We start from the raw sequence: 26,999 nt of genomic DNA, 5'->3' as shown, positions 1-26,999 counted from the left end.
CAAAATAGTTACTGTCCTTTTTTGTGAAATCACACTTGCAAAGCTCCCCCCAAAAATCTAGAAGCATGCATTGTATGTGCCACTATTTAATGAGTTATAATATCATGTAACATTCAGTGAAAACTCCTAATGTGTGTTTGCGTTCCTCTTTATTCTCTCAGCTCTGACCGCGGCCGCAGGACGGGGGAAGATGGAGGTGTGCAGCTTCCTGCTGGAGCGGGGGGCGCAGGTTCAGCAGGTGAACAGGAGAGGAGCGTGTGCGCTCTTCTGCGCGGTCCGACAGGGACACTGGCAGGTGAGACCCTGCACAACACCCAGACGACACAAACATGTTCAGGAAAGATGCTCAATGCAGGGACGTCTCTCTTTCAGATCGCAGAGCTGCTGCTGCAGCACGGGGCGGATGTGAATGTGAGTGACAAACAGGGCCGCACGCTGCTGATGGTGGCCGCCTGTGAGGGGCATCTCAGCACCGCCGACTTCCTGTTGTCTAAAGGTGAGGGACGTGCACAAATGCACCAGTACAGTCTCTAGCAGTCGCTGCCGTTTATAATGCAACAAAGAATAAAGAGGGGAAAAATAGTGGCAGGTCTCCAGCAAACATCCTCTGCTGTTCCCAGGTGCCTCTTTAGCGTCGGTGGACAAGGAAGGGTTAACGCCACTCAGCTGGGCGTGTTTGAAAGGACACAAGAATGTTGTTCAGTTTTTGGTGGAGAAGGGTGCGGTTATCGACCACTCGGACAAGAACGGACGCACTCCGCTGGACCTGGCGGCTTTCTACGGAGACGCAGACATCGTGAGTGAATAACGGATCACAGATCAGATCAGACAGGGAGCGGACTGATGCACTGGATCCGGATTCTTTTGGGCATGTTATATTTAGTAGCTTGATGCATTTGGATAGAATGAACAAACTGGATGCAGAATTACTGTATGTGATTGTAAGGTAAAGTTGTGTGATGGACGGTTTGTTCTGCTGTTTGGCAATCTATTTTGATGCATATAATTATTTGATTTCTTTACTTTGTTGTCGATAAAAAGAGGACGTTCAGGCTCTTTTCTCAAATGAAGAGGCTGCAGTTAAACATGACCGGACAAACTGTGAGCTCAGTGAGGATAACAGTTTAATTCTGATCTGAAAACACTCATTTAAACACTCATTCACATCATTTAAAAAGTGTGTTCTAGATTAGTTTCTGTATTTATGCTTCACTGCATGTTACAGTCACTCTCTGGTGTAAATGACATAAAGCAGGGGTTAATTCAATCCAAATGCATCAAGCTACTGAATACGCCAAAAAACATACTTTGTTGAACATGAAACTTGTCAAACCAATAGAGGAATTTATAGTAGGAAACACACTATCAATAATTAGTCAATGATTTATACACTACTATTTAAAAGTTTGGGGTCAGAATACTTTATTTATTTTGTTAAGTGTTTTTGAAAGAAGTCTGCTCTTCTCACCAAAGCTGCATTTATTTGCTCAAAATACAATATAAAATTTTAAAAATTAATACAATTTAAAATAACTGTTTTCTATGTGAATATACAGTAACATGTAATTTATTTTCAGGATTTTTGAATTAATAGAAAGCTTGTTCAAAAGAAAAGCATTTACAGTATTTGAAATGGATCTCTTGTTACATTGTGTCTTTACTCTCACTTTTGATCAGTTTATACATTCTATTTGTATTATTATTATTATTATATTGTTCTAAAGTATTCTGACCCCAAACTTTTGAACACTAGTGTATTTTGTCATAAAACTATTACTTCCTGTCATTGTAATTTCAGCATCCTGGCCACGGTTTCTGGCGGATGATTTGAGTGTGTGTGTGTGTGTGTGTGTGTGCAGGTCCACTATCTGGTTGAGAAGGGCGCTGTGATTGAACATGTGGACTACAGTGGCATGAGGCCGCTGGATCGAGCCATCGGCTGCAGAAACACCTCAGTGGTGCTGACTTTACTGAAGAAAGGAGCCAAACTAGGTGAGACCTGGACCACATGGATCCAGATGTTGCCTTTTGGCAGTATATATATATATAGTGTTTATTTGCTGTGAAATATAAAAGCATGAAGGGTTTTTTGTCAATCAGAGATGTTGACTGAGTAGTTGTTGGAGCTTCATGTTTTAATGCAAGAAGTAAACTACAGTGAGAAGAATGAAGAGTTTTGAATTAAATCACTGAAACCCGAGCATTTGATGTTCATTAGCCAATCACATCTTTCCTCCTGAAGCTCTTACATCACAGACCCTGCTCTGTGTGTGTGTGTGTGTGTGTCAGTCTTTCTCAGAACCAGCTGTTTCCACTGACTTCAGCTGATTTAACTGCACTTCACATATAACATAATTAACTCATCATAATCATCAAAACCTTAATGAAAGTGGCTGAAGCGTAGCAAGAATTTTCTTTATTTACACCAGGTTTTTTTTTGTTGTTTTGTCAGCTGAACCTCTTTGACGTAACATTTTATTTCAGCTAGTTGCAACATTTCTCATTTTCAGTTAGTTTAACTTCTTGTGTTAAAATAAATGTTGAAATAAAAATGGATAAAAACTAATAAAAAAGACAAGAAATAAATACTAATTCAAAATATATGTATATAAAAAAATATATATATTATCTTGATGCAAAAATAGCCCTGCTCTGATGAAAATACCTTAAATTTTTTTTTTTACATTTAATGTTTCAATTTAATTTGATTTGTAAAGGACACATACACGAACAGTGTGAGCGTGACAGAGCTAGCTCTTCAGGCTTCACCAGACTAAGGCTGATGAGAGAACTTTCTTTTCTTCAGTGGAAACCAGCTAAAGCTCTGTGTTGGTGTAAAAGTGACGCACACGTGGCGTCTGCTGTGGACGAGTGATGCTGTATTTTCTCTTTGCATGCCTCGTTCTGCTCTGTTTCTCATTCTTCTCTCTCTTAACTGCTTTCACTAAAACCCTGGTCAGGCTACAGAACGTCACCTTATGATCGAACAGGTACACTCTTTAGGTAACTCTATTTCACGCCAATTCCATTCTTCTGCTCAGCTGTGTTTTCAGGATCAGATTGATGTAACGCTCCACCTCTCTCTCTCTCTCAAGGTAACGCAGCCTGGGCGATGGCGACCTCCAAACCCGACATCCTCATCATCCTCTTGCAGAAGCTGATGGAGGAAGGCAACCTGCTGTATAAGGTCAGGACAGATTAAAGTTTAGCCTAATTACACAAACATGTTTGAAAGCCCAAGATAAATTTGATCCATGATATTAATTACTGAATACCTATTAAAATAAAAATGGGATTAACAGTGGAAAAAAAATGCAAGAGGGAGGATGAAATGAAATAAATGCTTATTATAATTCTAAATAATAATATTTTAGAATTTTATCATATTTAAGCAAATATTGTAATTGTATTATTATTATTATTAAAAGCATATATTAAAATTAATATAATTTTACATATACCATATTTTTCGGACTATAAGTCGCATCAGTCCAAAAATATGTCATGACAAGGAAAAAAACATGTAAGTCGCACTGGACTATAATGCCGCGTTTCCACCTAAATTACCCGGAACAATTGTACCAGGAACTTTTCCCCCCCCAGACCTGTTGCTTTCTGTGTTTCCACCGCGGTGTAAAGTACCGGGAAGATTAGGCAAATAGACTGGTGACGTAGGTCTGAGCGAGTCTCTCCATACGAAGTACGCTGATTTTGGATGTGCATCCTCGGTAGTTCAGTCTTTGTGCATTTGACTCGGGAGTGTGATGTTCGTGATGATGTGAATCCGGTAAATCTGCAAACAGCAGCGTACATGATAACATCAGTCAGCTGACCATGGCTACTGCTATTTTCCTCTCTGTATATTTACAACAAAACGAAATAGGATATCAAATACCACTGCCTCCTTTGGTTTTCATTTAAGCATAATAACAGCTGCAGAAATGTACTTTGTCATGGCTGCATATACACATATCCCTGAACTATGAAACGAAATATTATATAAATTTACTTTTTTATTTTCATTTTAACATATAGATAAATTGAATACAGACCAAAGAAAACCTGTTAGATCAGCAATCCCCCCCCCCACTGCTGAATTATATGTTATGTTTAACCACTTAAAGACACATCAGAGCCAGCGGCACATATCAGAAGGTCTATCCAAGCTGAGGCTGCTTCTCGGCGGATACATGAGGACTGAGCTCTCGCTGATCGAGTGGAGCTGACCGTCTCAGAGATCGGCAAAATGCTTTTTTAAATAGGTGCTGTCTTTATAAATAAACAACAGATTTGAGTTTTAAACAACTACATTCTCGCCTGAAATACTTTTAAAATTACATTTCATGACACAATAACAGTAATATTTTGAAAATGTTGATCCGAATAAATGGTGGTTGAACTCAACCAATGCTGCATGAACTCAACCAATCAGCATGTTTAGCGCCAAAGCCCCGCCCCCCAAAGTTCCGGAACTTTGAAAAAGTACCACCTCGCCAGCAGGGACTTTCTGAGGGGCATTGTTTTATCCGGAACTTTATTTAGTTCCTGGTTCCTGCGGTGGAAACACACCAAGTACCAGGCCAAAGTCCCTAGTTCCTGGGGAAAGTTCCTGCGGTGGAAACACGGCATAAGTTACATTCATTTAGACCCAAGAACCAAGAGAAAACATTACCGTCTACAGCCGCAAGAGGGCGCTCTGTTTTCAGTGTAGACTACAGGAGAACTGAGCAGCACAGAGCGCCCTCTCGCGGCTGGAGACCGTAATGTTTTCTCTTGGTTCATGTCAAATTAATTTTGATAAATAAGTCGCACCTGACTATAAGTCGCAGGACCAGCCAAGCTATGAAAAGAATTGTATAGTCCGGAAAATACGATACTTAATTTATTTTTTTTACTATGCATGTTTATATGTATAGGGTGGATGGAATGTGAGAAAGGTTTAGCATAATTTCAGTGATATTTGAGAGCTCAGTGTTGAGACTGACTAATAATAATCAAGTTTTGATGTGTGATGTCTGGACGCTTATTAAAATAAAACTGAGAACGATTATTTCCGCACGCCTTAACAAAGAGCTGAGCTTTAATCCAGGAGATAATGACATACTGAGTGATGGTTATCAGAGCAGACGATGTGTGATTGATGGGCTGCGTCTCTTTCTCTCTCTTTCTCTCAGAGGGGGAAGATGAAGGAAGCGGCTCAGCGCTATCAGTACGCACTGAGGAAGTTTCCCAGAGAGGGATTCGGTGATGAACTCAAGGCCTTTAAGGAGCTGCGTGTGTCTTTGTACCTCAATCTCTCTCGCTGTCGCCGGAAAACCAACGTAAGACACCAGAGATCATTAGAGACGCCTCACCAGACACCTGCTCTCATTCACAGACTGCAGACACTTTCACATCAAGTCAACAGGAGCTAGACATTAATAACATTCAGAGATTAATGCTGACATCAGGGTTTACAAACATCAGTCATCAGAAAATATATTTACTACTCACAAGATAAAGTTTTCAAATACAAGGCAGTGTTATTTTAGGATTATTCATATTTTAAATTCGAAATATGAATGTTACTTTTGTTTTGCATTTTTATTTTTCAGCTTAATTTGTAGTATTTTTTTTAATTTATTTCAGTTAGTTGCCAAGTTAGCATTTCTCATTTGTTTTTATATTTTTAAGTTTGTTTGTTCAATTTCTCATTTATTTACAATGTTTTAGTCAACAACAACGGTGCAGGCTGAAAATTTAAAAAACATTTTTTTTTTTTTATCCAGAATTTTATTAATAAATTTACAAATTAAAAATGCATCTATAATTTAGTAGCATTTGTTATTTAAACTTTTGCCAAAATGTTTTTTGTGATATCAACGCTAATAGTAATTTTCTTTTTTTTTTTTTTATTTATTTCACTTAATAAAAACTGTTTAATAATATCGTTGCTGACTGAAAAAGAGGAAAATACCAATATTTAATATACAATATAATTTCCTGTGCAAATTATCAAATATATTTATAAAAACATTGACTCCTCTGATGTGCCTTTTTGATATTGATGCTGAGAGTTATTCGATCCCTAATTTAAATGATCAACAACTCAACTATAGAAATTCTGGATAAATGGCAAATTTTCTAATATTTACCAGTCATCATTACGCTTCACGCCGAGGTGTGCTGGTTCTTCTGGTCTGGATCGGTCAGATTGAGGGTTTTTTCGCTGCTCAAGATGTCAGACACCTCAAGAAGAGAGAGATGCAGATTACTCCGAGGGCCTGAATTGATTTGAAGGTCTATTCAGAAGTAATAGCCCGGCTCCAAAAGGTCTCCGAACACAAAACAGAGCCAATTTCCAGTCTGCACCTCTGACTGATGACAATCAACAACTGCTGAAGAGTTCATTCATTAAATCACCTATTATTCGGAGCAATCTGCAGCTATTCAGCCGTGCTGCGGTGGGAGTGTAAAGTGGATGATGGCCTGATGTTCACCTCTCTCTCTCTCTCTCTGACAGGACTTTGGCATGGCAGAGGAGTTCGCAACCAAGGCTTTGGAGCTCAAACCCAAATCGTATGAGGCGTACTATGCGAGAGCAAGAGCCAAACGCAGCAGCAGGTGAGGACATGATGCACAAAATTCAAAGTGTATTGTGCACTTTTTTTTTTCCATTTCAAAGTACTGCTTTTAAAATGTTCTCTCCATCTCTATGTGAACGCTCTGCTCACAGACAGTTCAGCGCAGCATTAGCTGACCTGCACGAGGCCACCAAGCTCTGCCCCAACAACCGTGAGATCTGTCGTCTGCTGGCGCGCGTGGAGGACGAGTGCAAACAGATGCAGCGCAGCCAGAGCAAACACCAGAGTCTGAGCAGCCTGCCGGCCGACCCGGAGCACGCCGACGATGACGAGGAGGAAGAGGAGGAGGACGACGACACTGAGGCCTGGTCCCAAAACATCTACTCACTGAACCGGACTTCAAACGGCCGCTCGGTTTCACCGCCTCACAGGCAAAGCCTCCGACACCAGCACCAGAAGAGCCTCGTCCTGCAGCCCAGCAAACAGGCACAGATCGTTAAAACCAACCAGCATCTCAGCTCCTTACAGGCCGGAGCCACACGGCCGACACACACCAAGAGCCAGTCGCAGTATGCTCCGTCCAGCCCCATTCCCAGCCGACATATCTCCAGCGTCCTAAAGGCTGGCCCAGGCATTGATATCAGCCCGTTACTGCCCACAAACAACGATACAGACGTCCAGATGCACTCGTCCAAAACTCTGGAAGGAACGGCTCTTCCTACCACTTCTGGAGCTCAAAGTCAAGAGCTGCGAAAGGACGCCAGCATGAGGGTCTCCAGCTCCACCAGCAGCCTGGCGTCCAGCAGCAGTTTATCAGACAGCGGGAAAGTGCAAGGCCCAGACGTGCGCACTAAGACCGCAGCGGACAAGCCTAAGATCAGCCAGACCGGCTCTGTGGAGTACAAACCCCGTCCGTTCATGGGAATCATGGACAAGACGGCTCGATTTCAGCAGCCGGTGGCGTCTCGAGGCTGGCAGAGTCACTCCACTGAAGGACTCGTGGCTTCTGCGGGTCTGACCGGTGAGATTGAGTACAGCAAACCGTCCGGTGCTTATTACGAGCCGCTCAAGGGCCTGCGCAACGGGAGTCTGCACGCTAAAGAGTTCTGCTATAAAGAAAGCAAACCGGTTCTGGCCATGGCACATTCATTCACAGACAGCATGAGCAAACAGCCCGGCTTAACCCAAGAAAACCCCTCCAGTCATGTAGCGGCAATCAAACCAAAGAGATCCTTTATCGAGTCCAATGTTTAGGATGTTCATATGCAACAACCCTAGACGACACACTTCAGATGAAGACACACCACTGCCCATGCTAAACATTTCAGAGAGGATGCATTAAACTGATCTAAAGTGACAGTAAAGACATTTATAATGTTACAAAGGATTTCAATTTCAAATAAATGCTTTCTATTCATCATAGGATCCTGAAAACAAGTGTTTTCCGCACTGATAATCAGAAATGTTTCTTGAGCAGTAAATCAGCATCTTAGAATGATTTCTGAAGATCATGTGACACTGAAGACTGGAGGAATGATGCTGAAAATACAGCTGTGCATCACAGGAATAAATTACATTTTAACATATATTCAAATAGAAAACATTTATTTCACCATTCTTTTACCATATTTTTGATCAGCTTTGGAGACGCTTCTTACAAAAACATTAAAAAAATATTCCCCACTCCAAAATTTTGATTGGTATTTAAGATGTATATATATAAATGATAGATAATTATATACAGTCAAAGGTTTTGGATGCATACCTATTCGTCATTTTCCATTTTGTAGTATAATACGGTTTCAAACTTATCCATTTTAATTAAAACTTAAGTTTTATAAAGAAATTCATATGTAGGCACAATTTATTTGTCTACAAAATTTCAAGCCAAATTTCAAGGTGTTACAGTGGCATATACAGTTATATAACAAGATTTAAACACCGTATTCACTCGGAAACACATGACATTTATATTCTAAGGTTCGGTTACATGATAACTGATTCATGGGTCTGTTTCTACTCGTGTTTTCTGTAAGTCCTGTGAACATGGACCGCTCCAGCTTCCAGATGATGGTTTAGATTTAATAAGCCCTTGTTAAGGGACCGCAAACAGCTGAAGTCACACTGATTCACAGACAGCACTGAGGATCTGATTGAGAACTGAACCTGTGCACAAGGGGTTAATGTCACCTGAACTGATGACAGCGATCAGATGTACTGTAAATATTACTGTAATGTGTAGTTTTCACCTTTTATGTGAAGATGGCGTATTTGGACCATTTACTAAAAGTGTGTTTTGTGTTCTTCATGCATTTTAGGTTGGCGTGATGTTATTAAAGCTGTACCTGCTCTGTTTGTATGTTTGTACATTACATCTGAATTTGCCCTACGATGTTAAACTCTATTCTCTCCTGCTTGTTATTCCTGTCTGGATTAATTTATTTACGGCGCCTCCTGCTTGGTATCTGTCAAAGCAATATATTTTATATAGTTATTTTTGCACAGCTACTTTCAAAAGAAATATGAAACAAATGTTTTACGAATATGAAAGCACGGAGGCCATCTGGGTGTGAGCGCATGCTAAAGTTAATGTGAAGGAAGTGGAGAAAAATATTAAGTCATAAGTTTGAGATGGGCAGATATTATTTGGATATAGATATATATAATTTTTTATTGCAATTGGTGCCTCATGAGTTGTGATCTGTTACTGCGTTCTGTATTAAAAAATGAATTTATTCCTGCCATGGTCCATTTATGGAAAATAATAAAAAGAAAATCCCACTGGAAAACATATTGCTTTATTATTATGAAGTGTTGCATTGTAATTTGGACAAGCTAGTTCAGATAAATATATATTTTTTAATATAAATTATCAATCTGTTGGACATCCTTTATTAGCTTATTATATTCTATTTCACACAAACAATATTAAAGCCATCAATAAATACATTTTATGTACAGTAGTTATTTTTATTAATGTAATATATATATATTTTTTGTAACTGGTGCGTCTCTTCGTTTGTGATCACTCACTGATGCACTTTTTATTTAACATTACGTTTTATTTCTCACACACTATTAAAGCCAATTTTAGTAGTTTAATACAAATAAATAAAGACCTAAAGATAAACCAGAGCAGTAAGTACTTTTTTATTTCTCTGCATTAATCTGAAGCAGTGAAGTTTTCGATCAAAATGCTCATGCGAAGTAAAATCGGTCAATGCTGGTATTGTGCTGTATATTTTATTAACACTGACATGTTAACTTTATGATGAAAAACCATGAGGAATCAACCATTAAAAGCTTTTCCAGGAATGCTCTGCTATTTTGAGTAGAAATGCATTTACACAGTCTTTCTGACCTCCACTGAAAGGCTTTATTCAAATCAAGGTGCATTAGCTTGACTTCTACGGCGCCGAACAACACTATTGAGCCCATCATACACACAGAGCTTCACTCACCAAGAGATGAACATGAAGCTGTTGAACGACTGTTGATGTCGTACTGATACTTCGATTATTAAAGCTAATGTTGTCAATGAGAATTATTGCAGTGTCGAAGACCAGACCTTTTTATCTACGTTACTGAAAGTACAGGTTCTTTATCGGTATTCATGATTCCATGAGCTTTAAAGGGGTCATGAACGGATGAACCAAAATCCCCTTGATCTTCTGACAAGGAAGAGGTTATTGTACTTGAAAACAATCTGTAAATTTGAGGTTTTAGTCTAAAAACAGCTTATATTGAAGGCAGTCCGCCAAAACGACAGCTTTAAGTCTGAGGTTACTGAAGCTTTTGGAATGTTCTACTCGATGATGTCACAGTGTGGATAAGCTCCGCCTCCACAGAAGATGAGCTACATCACTGTTTGTTTAGCCCCGCCCACTGATTCACACATGTAGTGTTCACGAGAGAGACGAATGTAGAAAGCAAATGATAAAGATGCTCTGAAGAGAAGAAGACTGCAGTATTTGCACTGCCTTTCTTCCGATCCTAACATTAGGAAGAGAATACATTTTATTTTTAATGAAGTTCTAGTCTCATGTCACTTTTCATTTCATGTCATTTTACCACATATTCATTTACAAACAAGACAATTCACACGTGATTTTCATAAAGTCAGTTCATGACCCCTGTGAAGATCCATGGAATATTTCCGATTTAAAATATTTGAAAAAATGGTTCTTTTCTGAAATGTTCACTGATAGGTTCTTTGGTGAACCTAAAGATATTTTACCTCTAGATTAATCAGGACAAGCTAATTAGTGTCTGTGTCCTGCACTGACCTGCAGCGATGACGGGGTCCTTCATGAGCTCTCTGGTGATCAGACAGAGGAACATCAGAGTCCAGCAGTGAAGATCTCAGATCTTAATCTTGCTCAGGACTCCAGCCCGGAGACCCACCGACTCTACAGGACAGAGAAAACTGTTGAGCAACATGATTTTGCTGTTTTTGGTTTTGCTTTATGCTTCCGTATATAACTCCAAATATATCTGGCCCTCTCAAGGTGACAAACACAATTTGTCTTGCAAGCTTTTGAATGAGAATCGAATCGGACTGTGAAATTTGTGTCAAAACCCAGCCCTAATATATATATATATGTGTGTGTGTGTTAACACCCTATATATAGTCCCCCTATTATGGACCTTTAATGAAGTGTGTAACACGGCTCTAAGGGAATGAAAACATCCTGCTAAGTTTGAAATCTGAAGGTGCACGCGCTCTCAAGTGGCCAAGACCGCGAGTGCAGCACTAGAGTTGTGTCTCTCATAGACAGCGCTGTCAGCATGCATCACCTGTCATTTACAATGGAGAGGTTGCTGATTGCACGAGGAGCTGGAGAGAGCTGTGGGAACCGAGCGTGTGTGATCAATATGTAGTCAGACTCTGGACTCACCGCAGCAGCAGGTTCTGATGACTGCAGCAGCTCTTCATTCATTAGCGCAGAGCTCCAGCTTCTCCTGAGGACCCCACCGGACAACCACGAGACTAACAGAAGCATCTGATTGGCTCAAACTGCAGCCTTCATCAATGCAGGTGATAAACTCAACCAATCAATCAACTCCCTACAGAGGACAGTCAGAATTAACCTGAGCTGCTTCAGGCAGTTTGAAGCATTGCATCTTTAGGTGACAAGTTCTGCTAAGTAAATTTGTTGGTATTTTAATTATGTGTGTGTGTGTGTGTGTGTGTATATCTGTATTGTATATGTGTACAATTTAGAATAAAACTATATAGTTTACAGAAAAACTGTGTAAATGTTTAGCTTCAAATAAATCAATTACTAAGCCAAATAAAAATCTTAAAAAAATATAAAGTTGTATACAGTTTAATAAATTAATAATTGATTTGCATAAATAATAATAATAAAAATTATATAATACACCTTAGGAGTACAGTACTATAGGGAAAAGAACAAAAATTTAACAATGTAATAGAAATACTTTTTTTTCCTCTTTTCTTTTATTTTCAAATAATACCAATATTCACAATATTTTTTGTAATAATAATAATAGTATAATTATAATATAAATATATAATAATAATGATTTCTAGCTTTCTTGAACTAGTATGAAAGCATGAAGCACATTGTCTGTGTGTTGAGAATTAGATTTTGTTCGCTTTGTGAATGTATCGTTCGGATCAGTTTTGTGAACTACTTTGCACATGTCAAAATCTCCCTCGCTGGTATGTCAATAACTCATCCTTTTAGCTTTACCTTCAGTTTTCTGATTTAATAAAACCATGCACTGTAAATAAACAACGTGCTTCTTTCTCTTGTTTTATTGGTGAATGTTAATGGTGAGAAGCTCTAACCTTGGACCGACATTATCAATGGTTCAGCTGGAAAACTAAGAGAAAGCAAAAATGAATGTCATTTTATTGTAAATAGTTCCTGAAATTATTTTTCTATGATAATGGACATTATAACATTTCAGTAAGCTTCCCTTGTGTTGAACGGGGAGCATTGATCTAGTGTTCAGACGGTCAAACAGTGTCAGTATTCAGCACAAGCAGGTGGACTTACACGCTTCAGCACTTTCATCTCCAATTCTCCAGATATTCACCGTCTGATCCTTAGAGCCAGAGGCAAACCACGGCATGCAGACACATATCTACAGCAGAGACACAGAAATAATAGAAAAAGTCCATTTAGTCAGACACAAACTTCTGTGAAAATATATGTGTGAATATACTGCAAAAAAATTAAATTAAAAACACTTCTGCACATTACAGCATTACAACAAGTGACTTGTTTTATGAATGAGTCACGAAATCACTGATTCTTTCAACCGATTCGATTAAAAACACTGATTCATGCAGGAATCAAACAAGTGACCATCACTGAATCATTCACAGAAAGGATTTGTTCTAAAACACTGAATATATAGAAAGCAACTTTCTTTCCTGAATGAATCAATCTCGAATGAATCAGTGTTTTTAAAAGAATCATTTGTGTGATCGATTCTGCAATTCACTCACATAGACTTATTTCATTCCTGAATGAATCAGTGTTTTTAAATGAATCATTTGTGTGAACGATTCTGTAATTCACTCACATAGACTTATTTCATTCCTGAATGAATCAGTGTTTTAGAACAAATTGTTTTTGTGCAAGATTCAGAGACTCTCGTAGACAGTCGCTTGTTTCGTTCCTGAATGAATCATTTTTTTTAATTGAATACTTTCCAGGAATGATTCAGTGACTCTCACAGAAAGTAGTTTCATTCTTGAATAAATCTGAGCTTTTGAATGAGAAAAGTTATGAATGAAATACATGATTTATGAAAACAATGTTCATCTGATATTCAGTCTAATAGACGGTCACTTGTTTCATTCCTGAATGAATAGTTCAAGATTTGTGAATGATTCATATATGATTGGGTAAATGCATCATTCACAAATTTGTTCAACAGCACAAACATAATCAGTAATGAAGCAAGCGACTGTCTATGTGCGAGTCACTGAATCATTCATTCAGACAGTTCGTTCAAAAATGTTAAATTACTGATTTGTTCATTCAGTAATGCCATAATGTAAAATTGTTTCTTTAAATTAATATGAACTCACAGCAAAACCGAATGCAGAATTAATAACAGAATGACTGAAATGTTTGGAAACTATTACGGAACTCTACAGGATTTGAAGTGGAATGTTGCAGGTATTCTAATTTCAGTTTCAAACGGAACGGAACTCTGTATCAGAATTCTGTATTAATCTGCAGTGTGACTCTGGATTCATATGAAGAGATTCAGAGACTCTGTGATGCTGTTCACACACACACACACACAAACACACACACACGTTCATCATGTGTTTGGGGCAGTAGCTGCAGGTGACAGAGCATCTCAACCACATACTCTGATCGATCAATTAATAAGAAGATGAAGTGTGTGACAGTGAGAGGGACAGACAGATTTATGATGTGTTTTATAAACCTGTCAGCACATACTGTATGTCATCCAGAAACACATCCATCACGCCAGACAGATGATACTGCATGAGTAAATACAAAAACTAATTGCATTTTGGCAAAGCATAAATAATGGATCTCTAAATCACATGGTTTTGGAATATTTAAATATAAATAATCTTTCATTAATCAAACTCTGGTTTGTTTCCCAAACCTTTGCTGGTAAATGATGCTGTATATATATATATATATATATATATATTGTATATACATAAAAGATTTTTGTGGTTAATGCATAATGAAAGAAAGTCCAAGAACTGTCCAAGTGACATTTCTTTTTCTGGATCTGTGTTCATTAATAGATGCATTTTGTGGTTTGTTAACAGTATTTTTGATGCAATAAACTCAAACCGTAAGAATAAAGGAGCCAATCACTCACCGCTTCATAGACGGTCACCGTTTTATCCACAGACCTGAAAATAGAGCCAAATAAAATCCATATTTACATCATGCTGTGTTGTTTGTGACCAGCATCTAAACTCCGACAGATCTTTGTTCCTCAAAAGTGTTGAAATCCAGCATTAAACACTGAGATCAGACTCTGATGCCACAGATCCATCTGCTGGTCAAAGTGTGTCAAACTAAATATGCAACATAAAATATACTGTGTCTAATCAAATCAAATAGAAATATTAGATCTCAAACACACACACAAAAAAAACAAAACAAAAACAAAAAAAACAAACACAAATTAGAAATGTTGACTTGGCTGAAATAAACTTAATTACAATTTTATGTTACTAAAAATTAAACAAAAATCAATTAAAGCTAAATATAAAATATAAAAAATTACTAGCAAATGATCAAATTTAATCTAAATAAAAATGTTAATAAATACTATAATAGTATTTACAGGAAATAATGCTAAGGTAACTAAAATAACTCTGAATAGTAGGCAAAAACCAATATATATTGTGCAGTAAATACAGCTAAACTTAAACATTTGTGGTCATTTGTCTATAGGTTTTTTTTTAATATGCTAAAATATTGTCTCTTCACACTGTGCAAAATAAAGCTCAAAAACTCTACTAAACAAAACAGAATTTAAAAAAGTAATAAATAAAAGTGAGCTAGTGTTTGTCAGCAGCAGTGATGTGATGAGTGGGCGGGGCTTACCCAGTCCAATGAGAACGCACAGCAGAGCACAGGAGCAGACACATCTCCTGACCCGTGCATTAACACACACTGAAGCACTGTGGGAAAACAGATCAAGCTATCTAGTGACTCGAAGTACTGTTGTGAACCTAGCGAACTGTCTAACTATGTAAGAGCAGCATTTTCCTTCTTTCAAAAGGCAATTCCATTCCAGTCATCGTTACAAAATAGACCCAATGTGCAAAAAGTGAGGTGGGGAAAAATGTTCAGTACAAATATACCCTGTGCAATTACACACACACACAAACACACACAGTACAGACCAAAAGTTTGGAAACATTACTATTTTTATTGTTTTTGAAAGAAGTTTCTTCTGCTCATCAAGCCTGCATTTATTTGATCAAAAATACAGAAAAAAACAGTAATATTGTGAAATATTATTACAACTTAAAATAATAGTTTTCTATTTGAATATACTTTAAAAAATAATTTATTCCTGTGATGCAAAGCTGAATTCTCAGCATCATTCCTCCAGCTTCAGTGTCACATGTAACATCAGTCGATCACATGATCATTTAGAAATCATTCTAATATTCTGATTTATTATGAGTGTTGGAAACAGTTCTGCTGTCTAATATATTTGATGAAGAAAAGGTTAAAAAGAACTGCATTTATTCAAAATAAAACAAAACATTCTAACAATCTATATTCTAATAATATATTTTCTAATATATTTTATTTACTATCACTTTTTATCAATTTAACACATCCTTGCTGAATAAAAGTATTAATTTTATAAAAAGAAAAAGAAAAAAAAGACTGACCCCAAATTACTGAAAAGTAGTGTATATTATTATTACAAAATATTTATATTTTAAAAACATAGCTTCTTTTTTTTTTCTTTTTATTCATCAAAGTATCCTAAAAGAGTATCACATGTTCTGAAAAAATATTAAGCAGCAGAACTGTGTCCAGCTTTGATAATGAATCATAATATTAGAATGATTTCTAAAGGATCATGTGATAATGATCCTAAAAATCAGCTGTGCATCACAGAAATAAATGATAATTTAAAGTAGAATACATTTAAAAAACATTATTTTAAATTGTAATAATATTTCACAATATTACATTTGTTTCTGTATTTTTGATCAAATAAATGCAGGCTTGATGAGCAGAAGAAACTTCTTTCAAAAATATTATATAATGTATGTACGTAGGTACGTACGTACATGTATATATAAATATACATATACACATACATACATATAAATACCTGGTTGAGCTCCCAATATTAGATTTTACATTAGTATATACTACGATATATCGCAATATATATAGAAAACTTGGGTTTTGAAAATGCATGTGCCTTGTGTTTTCTTTACTCAACTAATTTTTGTAATGCAATCAAGTCATGGCAAATACATGTGTGTAGCACGATTTCTTAGTTCAAATCTATTACACGATTAAAACAAATAGTCCCAGTGCCATTCACGTAATGCCTCATCTGCAGCCGTTCTAGGTGCACATTAAAACTTCATTAATACAAATATTTGTTTCTTTTCAACACCGAGACCACAGATGCATTATATGTTGCCAAGGACACATGAACGTGATTAAACCATTGACTTAAGTTCAGCATTCACTTCAGATCAACTAATGACATCAATCACTCAGACTCTGAAACACAACACTGGTCACGTCAGTCAGAAAATCAAACATCATGCACGTTCTGCCTCCACACACACACACACACACACACACACTCCTGCGAGACAGTGAGACACAATATCCCAGCAGCCCCCGTGATTGACTGCTGCTTATCTGCATGTGTGCGTAAAACTAAAGTGTGTGTGAAGATTCCCAGCAGGCCACAGCGACAGACACACAAAGCCCGCTCTGACGCGTGCTGCTGAGGATTAGGGATTAAACAGAGGATGTTCAACAAAACTATCACAGCTACAACGATCAATCAGAAGCGTCCCGTCTCAGAACTACTCCTATACATTCACACCTAAAGCAGATTAGATCCAAATCCACGTCTTGAACACATCTGGATTTTGGTTTTTATTTATTCATTATTTTTGCATCTATGGATATTACTGTGGGTCATATAACCTTTTCTATTATGAAAGTTGATCAATATAAAATGTTATTACAATTTTAAGTATTTGATTTAATATACTACATACACTTTCAATATACTTTTTATCTAAACATTCTGACCTTGTTTCAGAACTGCAAGATACACACCTACAATTGCTTTAAAAAAGTCAAAATCATGGAGAATATTTTCAGTCGTTGTTTCCCTCACTTTAAACATTTTTTTTTTGACATTGAATGCCCGGGTGCAAGTGATGGAGACAGAGGGTACCTGCTGTTGCATGCTGGGAAATAATCCATATCCTCAGTCTGTTATCCTGCCCACCAGAGGCCAATCGAAACTTGACTGTCTGGCCATCTGAACACACACACACACACACACACACACACACACACACACGACTAATCAAGATTATCCTGATGTTTGAGTTCCCTGTAAAGATAATTACAGTATATTCACTCCTGTCATTTATAATGGGAATATAATTATACTTGTAAACAACTCTAATTATTTCCTGCCATAAACTGATCCTGAACAGAAAGACTGTTTTGGAGTATGTCAAAAGTTACACATTCATCAGATCTGATATCTGATTTTATGGCTGTCTGAGAAAAAATATTATTTTTACTTATACGTGGTCTTTGTCTGCTTTAAATAAAGTACATTATATAACTTCATATGTATAACACAATACACTATGATAAATACAAACCATTAGTTTATGTGTTATAAATCATCAAAAGCTTTGACCACAAATAAGCAAATATTATAATACATTAAAACTGTTCTTATGAATATTCATGAGATACAACATTTTTAAAGGTTTTTTTTTAAATAATGCATTATGCATTCATCATAATACCAAGAAAACCCTTATAATATATTTTAAATTAAATTAAATAATATAAACAAAATAATCCCTAAACTGTGCAATAAAATGGGATTATTTGCAGAGTAATTATAAAACTAATGCTAAACCATTAAAAAAAAAATTGTTACTTGAATTAAAACAAACATAAACCGAAATAAAAGAGAATATACAAAAATAACCTTTTTTCCGCTAACTGTGAAGACTTCGTTTCTCATTTTCGTTTAGTTTGACTTGACACAAATAGCCAATTCAAAATAAAATATTTGTAAAACTAATAATAAAAATCAAATGGATGGACTTGTTATACGCAATTCAAAAAATCTTACATTTAGGTCTAAAAATAGGCTACATTGTTTTGTTTTGTTTTAAATGTGCAGACCATAATGGAGCAATTCTAATTTCAAATAAGAGCATAACAATGGCAAATAAATAAATAAAGTTCTGAGATTGAATTATTTTAATGACAGTTATGGTGTTTTTCTGTCTAAACGGGCATCAGTCTGATGAGATTAATATCCACCAGACTTCATGCTCATAGAAAAACCTCAGACTTTGTCACAAGGCTGCAGGTCAGTCCCATCAGTGTCCAGCAGAGGGAGTCATAACCATCTACAGCAGAAGAGAGATCACTGAAGCTTATCCGAGGACACAATGGCAGCAGTTAGATCTAATGCATACGTGGAATCTTGTTAAAAATAATGTAGGTGTAAGAAAATAAAATAAAAAATAAATTAAAAATACAAAAATTGTCAAAAATTATTTATAAATAATTATTAATTATTATGCATAAATAAATTACGTATTACATTGTTTTGTACTTATTTATGCATTACGTCTCAACATTAATACATTTATTTTATTTTTTTTAAACTGACAAATGAAATTTGAAACTTTACAGCGTCTTTGACCGCCACAGCCCCGTCGAACACGCCGGACATCAATAAGTATATTAATAAAAGGCTGAAATTATTGTTATTAATAAATGACTAGTCATAATCTACTTGACTACAATGACAGTTTATAAAATTAATAATTACTATTAGTATTATTATCAATAAATATATCACTAAAAGCCTGAAAATATTGTTTTTTAAATAAGCAGTAATAATCTACTTGACTAAGCAAGTAAATTGGATAAACAAAAAATTGGATAACAAAAAGTAATTGGATAAAATAATATATATATATATCTCAAGTATATCACTACTTGATATCTACTTGACTACAATGACAGGATAAATTGAAAAAAAGAGAAAAACAAAAGAAAAAAAAATATATACAGCTTTTTTAAAACAAATGAAAGTTAAAAAGTCAAATTTAAATATAAAAATAGACAAAACAGTGAATGAACTAAAGGAAAGACTCATCATAATTCTGTTGCAGGAGTAGATTTGAGAAGAAGAGACAGAAATACAGCTGTAAGAAGAGACGCACAGTCATTGAAACAAATGCAAATAAATGCACACTTACAGATTAAACACAACCAGGCTGCTTGGAAACATTTTATTAAATATTCGACACAAACTAGAGAAAATAAAACTCCTACAAAACAGAACGCTACACCTTCATGGCAATATCTTCACACAGGAGAATTCAAGTATAGTGACTTCAGTAGCAGAAGAATCACTGCAGTCCATTACATTAATCATCATGTAAACTAGATTTCATCACAACAGCTCTTTTGTAGCGCAACACTGGCCGTCACAATGCAAGAGCGTTTGCTACGCCGTCTGATTTCCAGATATGGTTTGGAGGATTTTTTTAAATCAGTTTTATTGTTGCAATAACGATGTAAAAAATCCAGCGCAAACTGGATGAACGCTTGTGCATCAGAATAGATTGAGGTTGGAGAAGTTGTAAAAACGGTGGATTTCTGAAGGCACTGCTGTTTTCAGAAAGTGCCGTATTAAAACGCATGAAAAGATACAACTATTAAAAAGGCATAAACGATGCTGGAGTCTTAATACAATATTCAGAACCGATATTAAACATTAATAGTCATATGTCACGATGGCCTGTTTAGGAATTTGTGATTTAAAGCATAGACATTTTTACCTAAATGCAGCTTTATAATGAAACCAGAATGGATCTTCGGCGCATAATTATGTTAACAGCTTATTGTTTCATATCTGATCAAGAAAACACATTCAATTTTGATTTTTAAAGCAGTTTTGTCTCTTTTTCCATAAAAAGCAAAGACCTTTTTAGTCATAAATAATTAAAAACAAATTTCATACACAGTACACGGACTATAATATTAACGTTTATTTAAAAAGAAAGAAAAAAACTGAACATATTTACAAGATGTTTTTGAAAGCACTGCTGTTCTCACAGTTGTGTCCCTGTACTTGATTTGTGAAGGACGCTGGTCTCAGTCGTGTCTCAGCAGCTCGCTCCATCTCTTCTGGAAAAACCGTCTCATCGCGTGTCCCGCTCGGCCGATGTCTGAACTATCCTCGTTGAACTTCTCACAGTTATCGAACACCAGGTTCACGTCAATGATGAAAGTCTCGAGATTCAAGTACCTGCGGTAAGAAAAGTCAAGATTATGATTGTGATGGCAAATAGTGAGGTATTAAATACTGGTGCATATAAACTGTTTAGTGCAAAATATTGATGAAAAATGGGGAAAAACTGGATACAAAAAACAAAAACAAAAATACTGTTTGGTTAAAATAATCATTCCACTAAGAATAAAAAGTAAAAAAAATAAAGGAACACAAAAATAAATAAATATTATTAAAAATAATAATAATTATTATTAGTATCATCAATGTATATTATCAAAAGCATGAAAATGTGTTTTTAAATAAATTAATCTACTTCACTCAAATGAATGAAATTAATAAACAAAATCACAAAAAGGGTTAAAATAATGTTTAAAAAAATTAATAAATTACTTGACTCGAATGTTAAAATATAATTAATAAATATAAATAAATAAAAAAATGGTAAAAATAATGTTTTTTTTAAATAAATTACTTAATCTACTTGACTCGAATGAATGTTAAAATAAAATAAAATAATAAATATAAATCACCAAAATAGTAAAAAAAAAAAATTACTTGATCTACTCAACTCAAATGACTGTTTGGTTAAAATTATGGTCTACTATAAAACAAAAAAGTGAAATACAATAAAAAAAATAACAATAGTGAATATACAAAAATAATTTAAAAAAATATATAAATATAGTGTTTTAAATAAATAAATAATAGTGAATAAAACAATAAAAATATTTGTAAATGTTTTTTAAATAGTGAATAAAATATAAACCAAAAAATATATATTGAAAAATAGTATTTTACATAAATAAATAAATAAATGAATAGTGAATAAAATATAAAACAATAAAAATATTTTAAAAAAATAGTGTTTTAAATAGATAAATAAATAGTGAATAAAATATAAAACAATAAAAATATTTGTAAAAAATTTGCTTTAAATAAATAAATAATAGTGAATAAAATATAAAACAATACAAATATATATAAAAATAGTGTTTTAAATAAATAAATAATAGTGAATAAAATATAAAACAATACAAATATATATAAAAATAGTGTTTTAAATAAATAAATAATAGTGAATACAATATAAAACAAAAAAAAAATTAAAATTGTGTTTTAAATATATGACTAGTCTCAATCTACTTAATAAAATAAAAATGATCATCATCATCATCAATAAATCTCAAATAAAAATCTATCATACTATCATACTATCATTTTAGTATAATCAACTAATAAGTGGTTTATAATGACTAGTTAACTGGTGATACGCACTGGCTGCTGGAGAGTTTGTCTCTGATAGTAGAGAAGTCCATGGGCTTCCTGATGATCTTGCGGTATCCCGGGACAGATTTGGGGTTGACGGGTGTCAGAAAGGGTCCGGCGTCCTCATGGCTCTCCAGCTCAGCCAACAGTATCCTGAAAAAGAGCGATCGCTGATTCACACACACACACTGAAGGACACTGGCTGAAGACTGAAGCTCTGGTACACTACCTGCACAAGGACAGGTCTCTACTGTGCTCTCTGGATGTTTTGGGACTCTCCTGCTTTGCCGAGTTAGTGGAAGGACTCTCGTCTGTCTTCCTCTTCTTCATGTCCTTTGACAGTTTTCTGGGTGTGCTGTTGGCGCTGCTCAAAGTCTCCTCCGAGTCTCCAGTCACAGACGGTTTCTTGTGCCGCTTGGCCTCAGCAGGTTTCTTCAGGCCTCCGCTGGAGCGGATCACGGCCTGCTTGGTCTTCAGGGACTGACGGCTCGCCTGCACAGAGACGAACGCTTTCGTGAGGAAACTAGATCTCCAAACACAGGCGGAAGACTCTGATGACTTCATGAGGACCAGACACCTGCAGCATTCATGGCCTTTAAATCTAGCTACACATTTAAGTTTATTTAGAAATGCATGTGTGCTTAAGAATTGAAATCAGATGGAAGGATTGGGAAGGAATATAATATTTATGGTTTTAAATGGTTCATTGTTAAGCCAAATTCTCCAGTGATTTCCCAAAAGTTGGTCCTAATACAAAACTAAAATAGGAGACAATAACAAATACTGTAAATATTATAAATGTTTTAATTCTAAGTTTTATAATAAATGATAAGTGCAGTAATAATTTAGAAAATTACTACTACTCAAACTCTTGACTAATTTTATGATTTATAATAATAATAAATGCAGTAAAATTCAGAGTAAAAGTTATCCAAAATGCAGTAAAAATATTTTAATAAAAATATAAAAAAATAATAGTTATTATATTATATTCGAACTCTGACCGTATATATATATATATATACGTACACAAAATAATTTATTATTACATTGTTTATATATATATATATATATATATATATATATATATATATATATATATATATAAAAATAACAATACATTTTGCAGTTAAATAAAGAATTGTATTATTATTACTGTATTTGTCGTGTCATAAGTATTAGTACAACTAGTAGTAATAATTCTATCATTTATAAAACTAATAAGTATAGTAGTAAAATTTGTAGTTAATAAAAATAATGAAGAATGCAGTAAAAAAATATTGTGTTTATGATATATGTTTTTGATAATATTATAATATAAAATGTATTATTAAAACTGTGACACTATAATAATAATAAATAAAATAATTATATTATAATGAAGTATACATTTTACTAATACGTTCATGTTTTTATATTATTATATTATTGCTATTTATGAAAAAATAAATGTAAAAAATGTTTCAAAAACATCTTGTATTTATCATTATTAATTAATATTGTTGTTGTCAGTGTGCCAAGTAGTAGTAGTAGTAATAATAATAATAATACTATTAACTGAACACTTAAACATTAGTCAAATGGACTACTTTTATTATACTTTCATGGTGTTTTTGTTCAGTATGAACTGACATTTTCTGAAAATATTCTTCTGATATTTCCTGCACCGACACACTGAGTGTTACTGAAGTGTGCACCTGTGATATGCAGGCCGGGCAGAACCAGTCTCCGTCTGGTATGCTGCTGATCCTGGGTTTATGGCAGTACGTATGGCATCCTCGATCACATCCATCACACAGCAGCAGCAGCTCCTCGCTGTCACTCTTACAGCAGATCTGACAGTACTGAGCCAGAAACACATCTGGATCACTTCACTTCAAACTAAACACCACACAGATCTCACCCTCCGTTCCCATCACGCCACACAAGCTGTGGACTCCCAGCACTCACCACTCTCATGATGGACTTGTCCCAGGCGATGGACTTGTGCAGCTGCTGCAGACACAGAGAGAGCTGACTGGCACTGTGCACCTCGGCCACAGCTTTACGCCACTGTCTCAGTCCTGGAGCCAGATCTTCCTCAGCCCTGCCACAGACACACTGATTACAGCACTGCACACAAGCAATACAGCAACACAGAATACAATGCTACAATTCAACAAAATACGAGATAATAAAATGTATTTTGGGAGATTGGGAGAGCATTTAGTACATGCATTTACAGGTCATACATATTTCTTACTGGCCATGAAAGAGTGTTTTGCATTTTCTTTTAATTCATTAAAAATAATACAATGGGGGGAAAAAAGTATGTATATTTGTCCTTTTAACAATGCAATTATTTATTTTTTTTTGCTTTAGTGATGTTCGGATGTTTTTGAATCTACCAAATAAAAATACAATAAAATGCATTAGAACTAAATTATTAAATGAAATATTAAAATGCAATAAAACAAAAACATTGACTTTTAAAAGGTTGTAATAAATAAATAAGACCAGGGTCTAAAATAATCTTTGTCACACACCAATTGTGAAAGCATTTAGAGGTCATAAACATTTGCATTTGCAAAATATATAAAAAAAAAAAAAAAAAATTAATTAATCTGTTTTCAAGAACAATGCAATTATTTAGCATTTCCCCTTGCATCTGTGATGATCAGATTCCTTAGAATTTTCCAAAAGTTCTCACAAAAAAGTGAAGAGCCGATTTTTTCTGATTTGGTGCATTGTTGATTTTTATCCCCAACTGAGTGAAGGCTTTATTTAGGCTAAATTTGCAACCTGGTTAGTATTACTATTATAATTTTAATTACTCCGAACTCTGACCTTAGGACTAATTATGAATAATAATATTGTGTTCTTTTTTTTTTTTTTACCTATTACGTAACTCTTATGTAGTATTTTAGTTTACCTAAGATTATCACTCCTCTTATCGCTGACCATTTGTTAAAATGAATAAATAAATACATAGTTATACAGCACATTATAATTACTAATAGCATTATTATTATTATTATTAACAATATCAACAATGAATAATTAATTGATAATGTAAACGAATAATAATACTATAATAATAATAATAATAATAATAAAATAATTGAACAAATAATTAAATTCAGTAGAATAATTTAATACAGTTAAATAAAATTAAATCACAGTATTATCAATATTTTTTATTAATAATGAATAATAATAAAAATCAGCAACAAATGATGTACATTGAATACATTTATTCCAATTGAATTATTATTATTACTATTATTGTTTGCTGTTATTTATTTATGTAGAATAATTTGGAGCTCTATTTATTCCCCTTTCTGTGGCGGTCTCTTTAGGAAGCGCTGCGTGTGGAAGGCAGATGACTGGATGTCACGATGCTGTGGTTATTGTAGATGTAGACAGTGTCTCATGCTCATGCTTCACAAGCCAAAGAGTGAAGGTTGCAGTGTAAATGGGAAACAAGCAGCACAGCCATAAACCCACAGATGCACACAGCCACAGTGAAGCGTGGAGAGCGGCAGACGAATCTGGAAGACCTACCCGTCCCCATCAGCTCTAGCAGGTGAGGGCGCAGGGGCCGGTACTGAGACCGTTCCCACGTTATCCAGTCTGATCTGAATGGTGCTGCTTAAAGGGCTCTTCAGGTACCTTCGCTCGATGTTCCTCTCCAGCTCCGCCAGACGTGTCACTGCTATATCCAGAGGGTTGTTCGCTCGACGTGTGATGCTGCGGACGCTTTTGTCTTTGCAGTTTTGCACGACGGGTTTGTGCTCGAAATACAGCAGGTCTTCACTTTGTGACTGCGGCGCTGGATGCATCCAACCCTGTCCAAAAAACAAACATAACACTTTCATACGGTTTAAACACTGCAGTGTTGAAACATTAAAAAAAAAAATAATAAAAAAAAAAATAATATATATATATATAGAACATACATGTTAAATTTAAATAATATAATTAATCAATTATATTATTAATATCAGCGACTATTATTATTATCATTTTATTTTATCAGTTGTTAAACATTTATTGCCTTTTTCCTTTTTGAAAAGCATCAATAAAATGTTTTATGCTAAAACATGAAAGCTCTCATAGGCACAGACAAGAAAAGAGGATTGATTATGTATAATAATGTTGATTAAAATCCAGATTTCATACCTTAACCTGCAGACTGGCTGAGGTGACCTTGTGCTCCAGTTGCTCCACCTGCTGCAGGACACTGATGTCCATGTCCATGGCCTGTTCCTCCACACACCAGCTCTGGACGGTGTCCTCAGAGACCTGACTGTCCTCCAGCTCAGAGACGTCGATCACAGTCACTGCACACAGAGAGAAAGCTGAGAGCACTGCACTCCAAGCATCTCAAACAGAGACACCACGAGCTCCTACCATCTCTGTTCCTGCTGCAGACCTGCCCCATGTAACCCATGTGTTTCTGCAGCTGCTTCTGCAGCGCTCTCTCTCGAATCCCTCGGGAGTGGCACGCTTTCTCTAAAGATCGTAACTCCTCAACATCAGTCACCTTCCACCAGCCAGTCAACATCTCTACAAGACAAACACAACACAAAAATACAGCTTTGATCGGCCTGCTTCAAGAATATACATCTCCATATTAGTCATTTTTTAATAGATAACGGAGATGATTTCAATAGAGTAACTACTATTTCAATCAAACACTCAGTCGCTGGAATAAAAAAGTAGATTACAAATATTTAATGTAATAAATGAAGTACAGTAAAATCTAGTAACCTCTTTTTGTTTATTTTTCATACTCGTTTTAGATTTTATTTTACATTTTACATTAAAGTTTTATACAATTAAAATATTAACTCTTACATTAAATTATTATTACTGTATATATACATTTATAATATACTACCATTGAAAAGTTTTAAGTCAGAAAAGAAAAAATTATGATTAAGGATGCATTAAATTCACTAACTCACATAAAGACATTTATAATGTTACAGAAGATTTATGCTACAAATAAATACTGTTCTTTTGAACTTTATATTTATTAAGGAATCCCAAAAAAATTTAAACGTGTCAAGATTAACACAAAAATATTAAGCAGCAAAAACGGTTTTGATAATAAAAATAATAATTCTAAAG

The 26,999-nt window shown here is 35.1% G+C and overlaps 2 protein-coding genes across 12 annotated transcripts in view; one reads left to right on the top strand and one right to left on the bottom strand.

Moving 5' to 3' along the window:
- tanc1b (tetratricopeptide repeat, ankyrin repeat and coiled-coil containing 1b) overlaps positions 1–9,356 on the top strand; it is a 164,159-nt gene extending 154,803 nt beyond the window's left edge. For 3 of the 4 annotated variants that reach the window (XM_052565546.1, XM_052565545.1, XM_052565548.1), the window contains 9 exons: positions 162–295; positions 373–496; positions 621–796; positions 1,860–1,992; positions 2,961–2,990; positions 3,096–3,187; positions 5,175–5,321; positions 6,503–6,603; positions 6,716–9,356. In XM_052565546.1, coding sequence (XP_052421506.1) covers positions 162–295; positions 373–496; positions 621–796; positions 1,860–1,992; positions 2,961–2,990; positions 3,096–3,187; positions 5,175–5,321; positions 6,503–6,603; positions 6,716–7,817 — 2,039 coding nt within the window. In that variant the 3' untranslated portion in view covers positions 7,818–9,356. The remainder of the gene's footprint in view (positions 1–161; positions 296–372; positions 497–620; positions 797–1,859; positions 1,993–2,960; positions 2,991–3,095; positions 3,188–5,174; positions 5,322–6,502; positions 6,604–6,715) is intronic. The other variant, XM_052565547.1, reaches the window with a different exon arrangement.
- A 10,241-nt stretch (positions 9,357–19,597) lies between these two features.
- LOC127965113 (bromodomain adjacent to zinc finger domain protein 2B) overlaps positions 19,598–26,999 on the bottom strand; it is a 70,954-nt gene continuing 63,552 nt past the window's right edge. For 5 of the 8 annotated variants that reach the window (XM_052565682.1, XM_052565685.1, XM_052565684.1 and 2 more), the window contains 8 exons: positions 26,277–26,432; positions 26,046–26,206; positions 25,428–25,711; positions 23,835–23,970; positions 23,582–23,728; positions 22,114–22,376; positions 21,894–22,037; positions 19,598–20,633 (listed from right to left, as the gene is read on the bottom strand). In XM_052565682.1, coding sequence (XP_052421642.1) covers positions 20,480–20,633; positions 21,894–22,037; positions 22,114–22,376; positions 23,582–23,728; positions 23,835–23,970; positions 25,428–25,711; positions 26,046–26,206; positions 26,277–26,432 — 1,445 coding nt within the window. In that variant the 3' untranslated portion in view covers positions 19,598–20,479. The remainder of the gene's footprint in view (positions 20,634–21,893; positions 22,038–22,113; positions 22,377–23,581; positions 23,729–23,834; positions 23,971–25,427; positions 25,712–26,045; positions 26,207–26,276; positions 26,433–26,999) is intronic. The other 3 variants (XM_052565689.1, XM_052565687.1, XM_052565688.1) reach the window with 1 other exon arrangement.

This window comes from Carassius gibelio, chromosome B9 (genome assembly GCF_023724105.1).
Source record: "Carassius gibelio isolate Cgi1373 ecotype wild population from Czech Republic chromosome B9, carGib1.2-hapl.c, whole genome shotgun sequence".
Taxonomy (NCBI): Eukaryota; Metazoa; Chordata; class Actinopteri; order Cypriniformes; family Cyprinidae; genus Carassius; species Carassius gibelio.
This window is presented reverse-complemented; position numbering and strand designations above follow the sequence as displayed.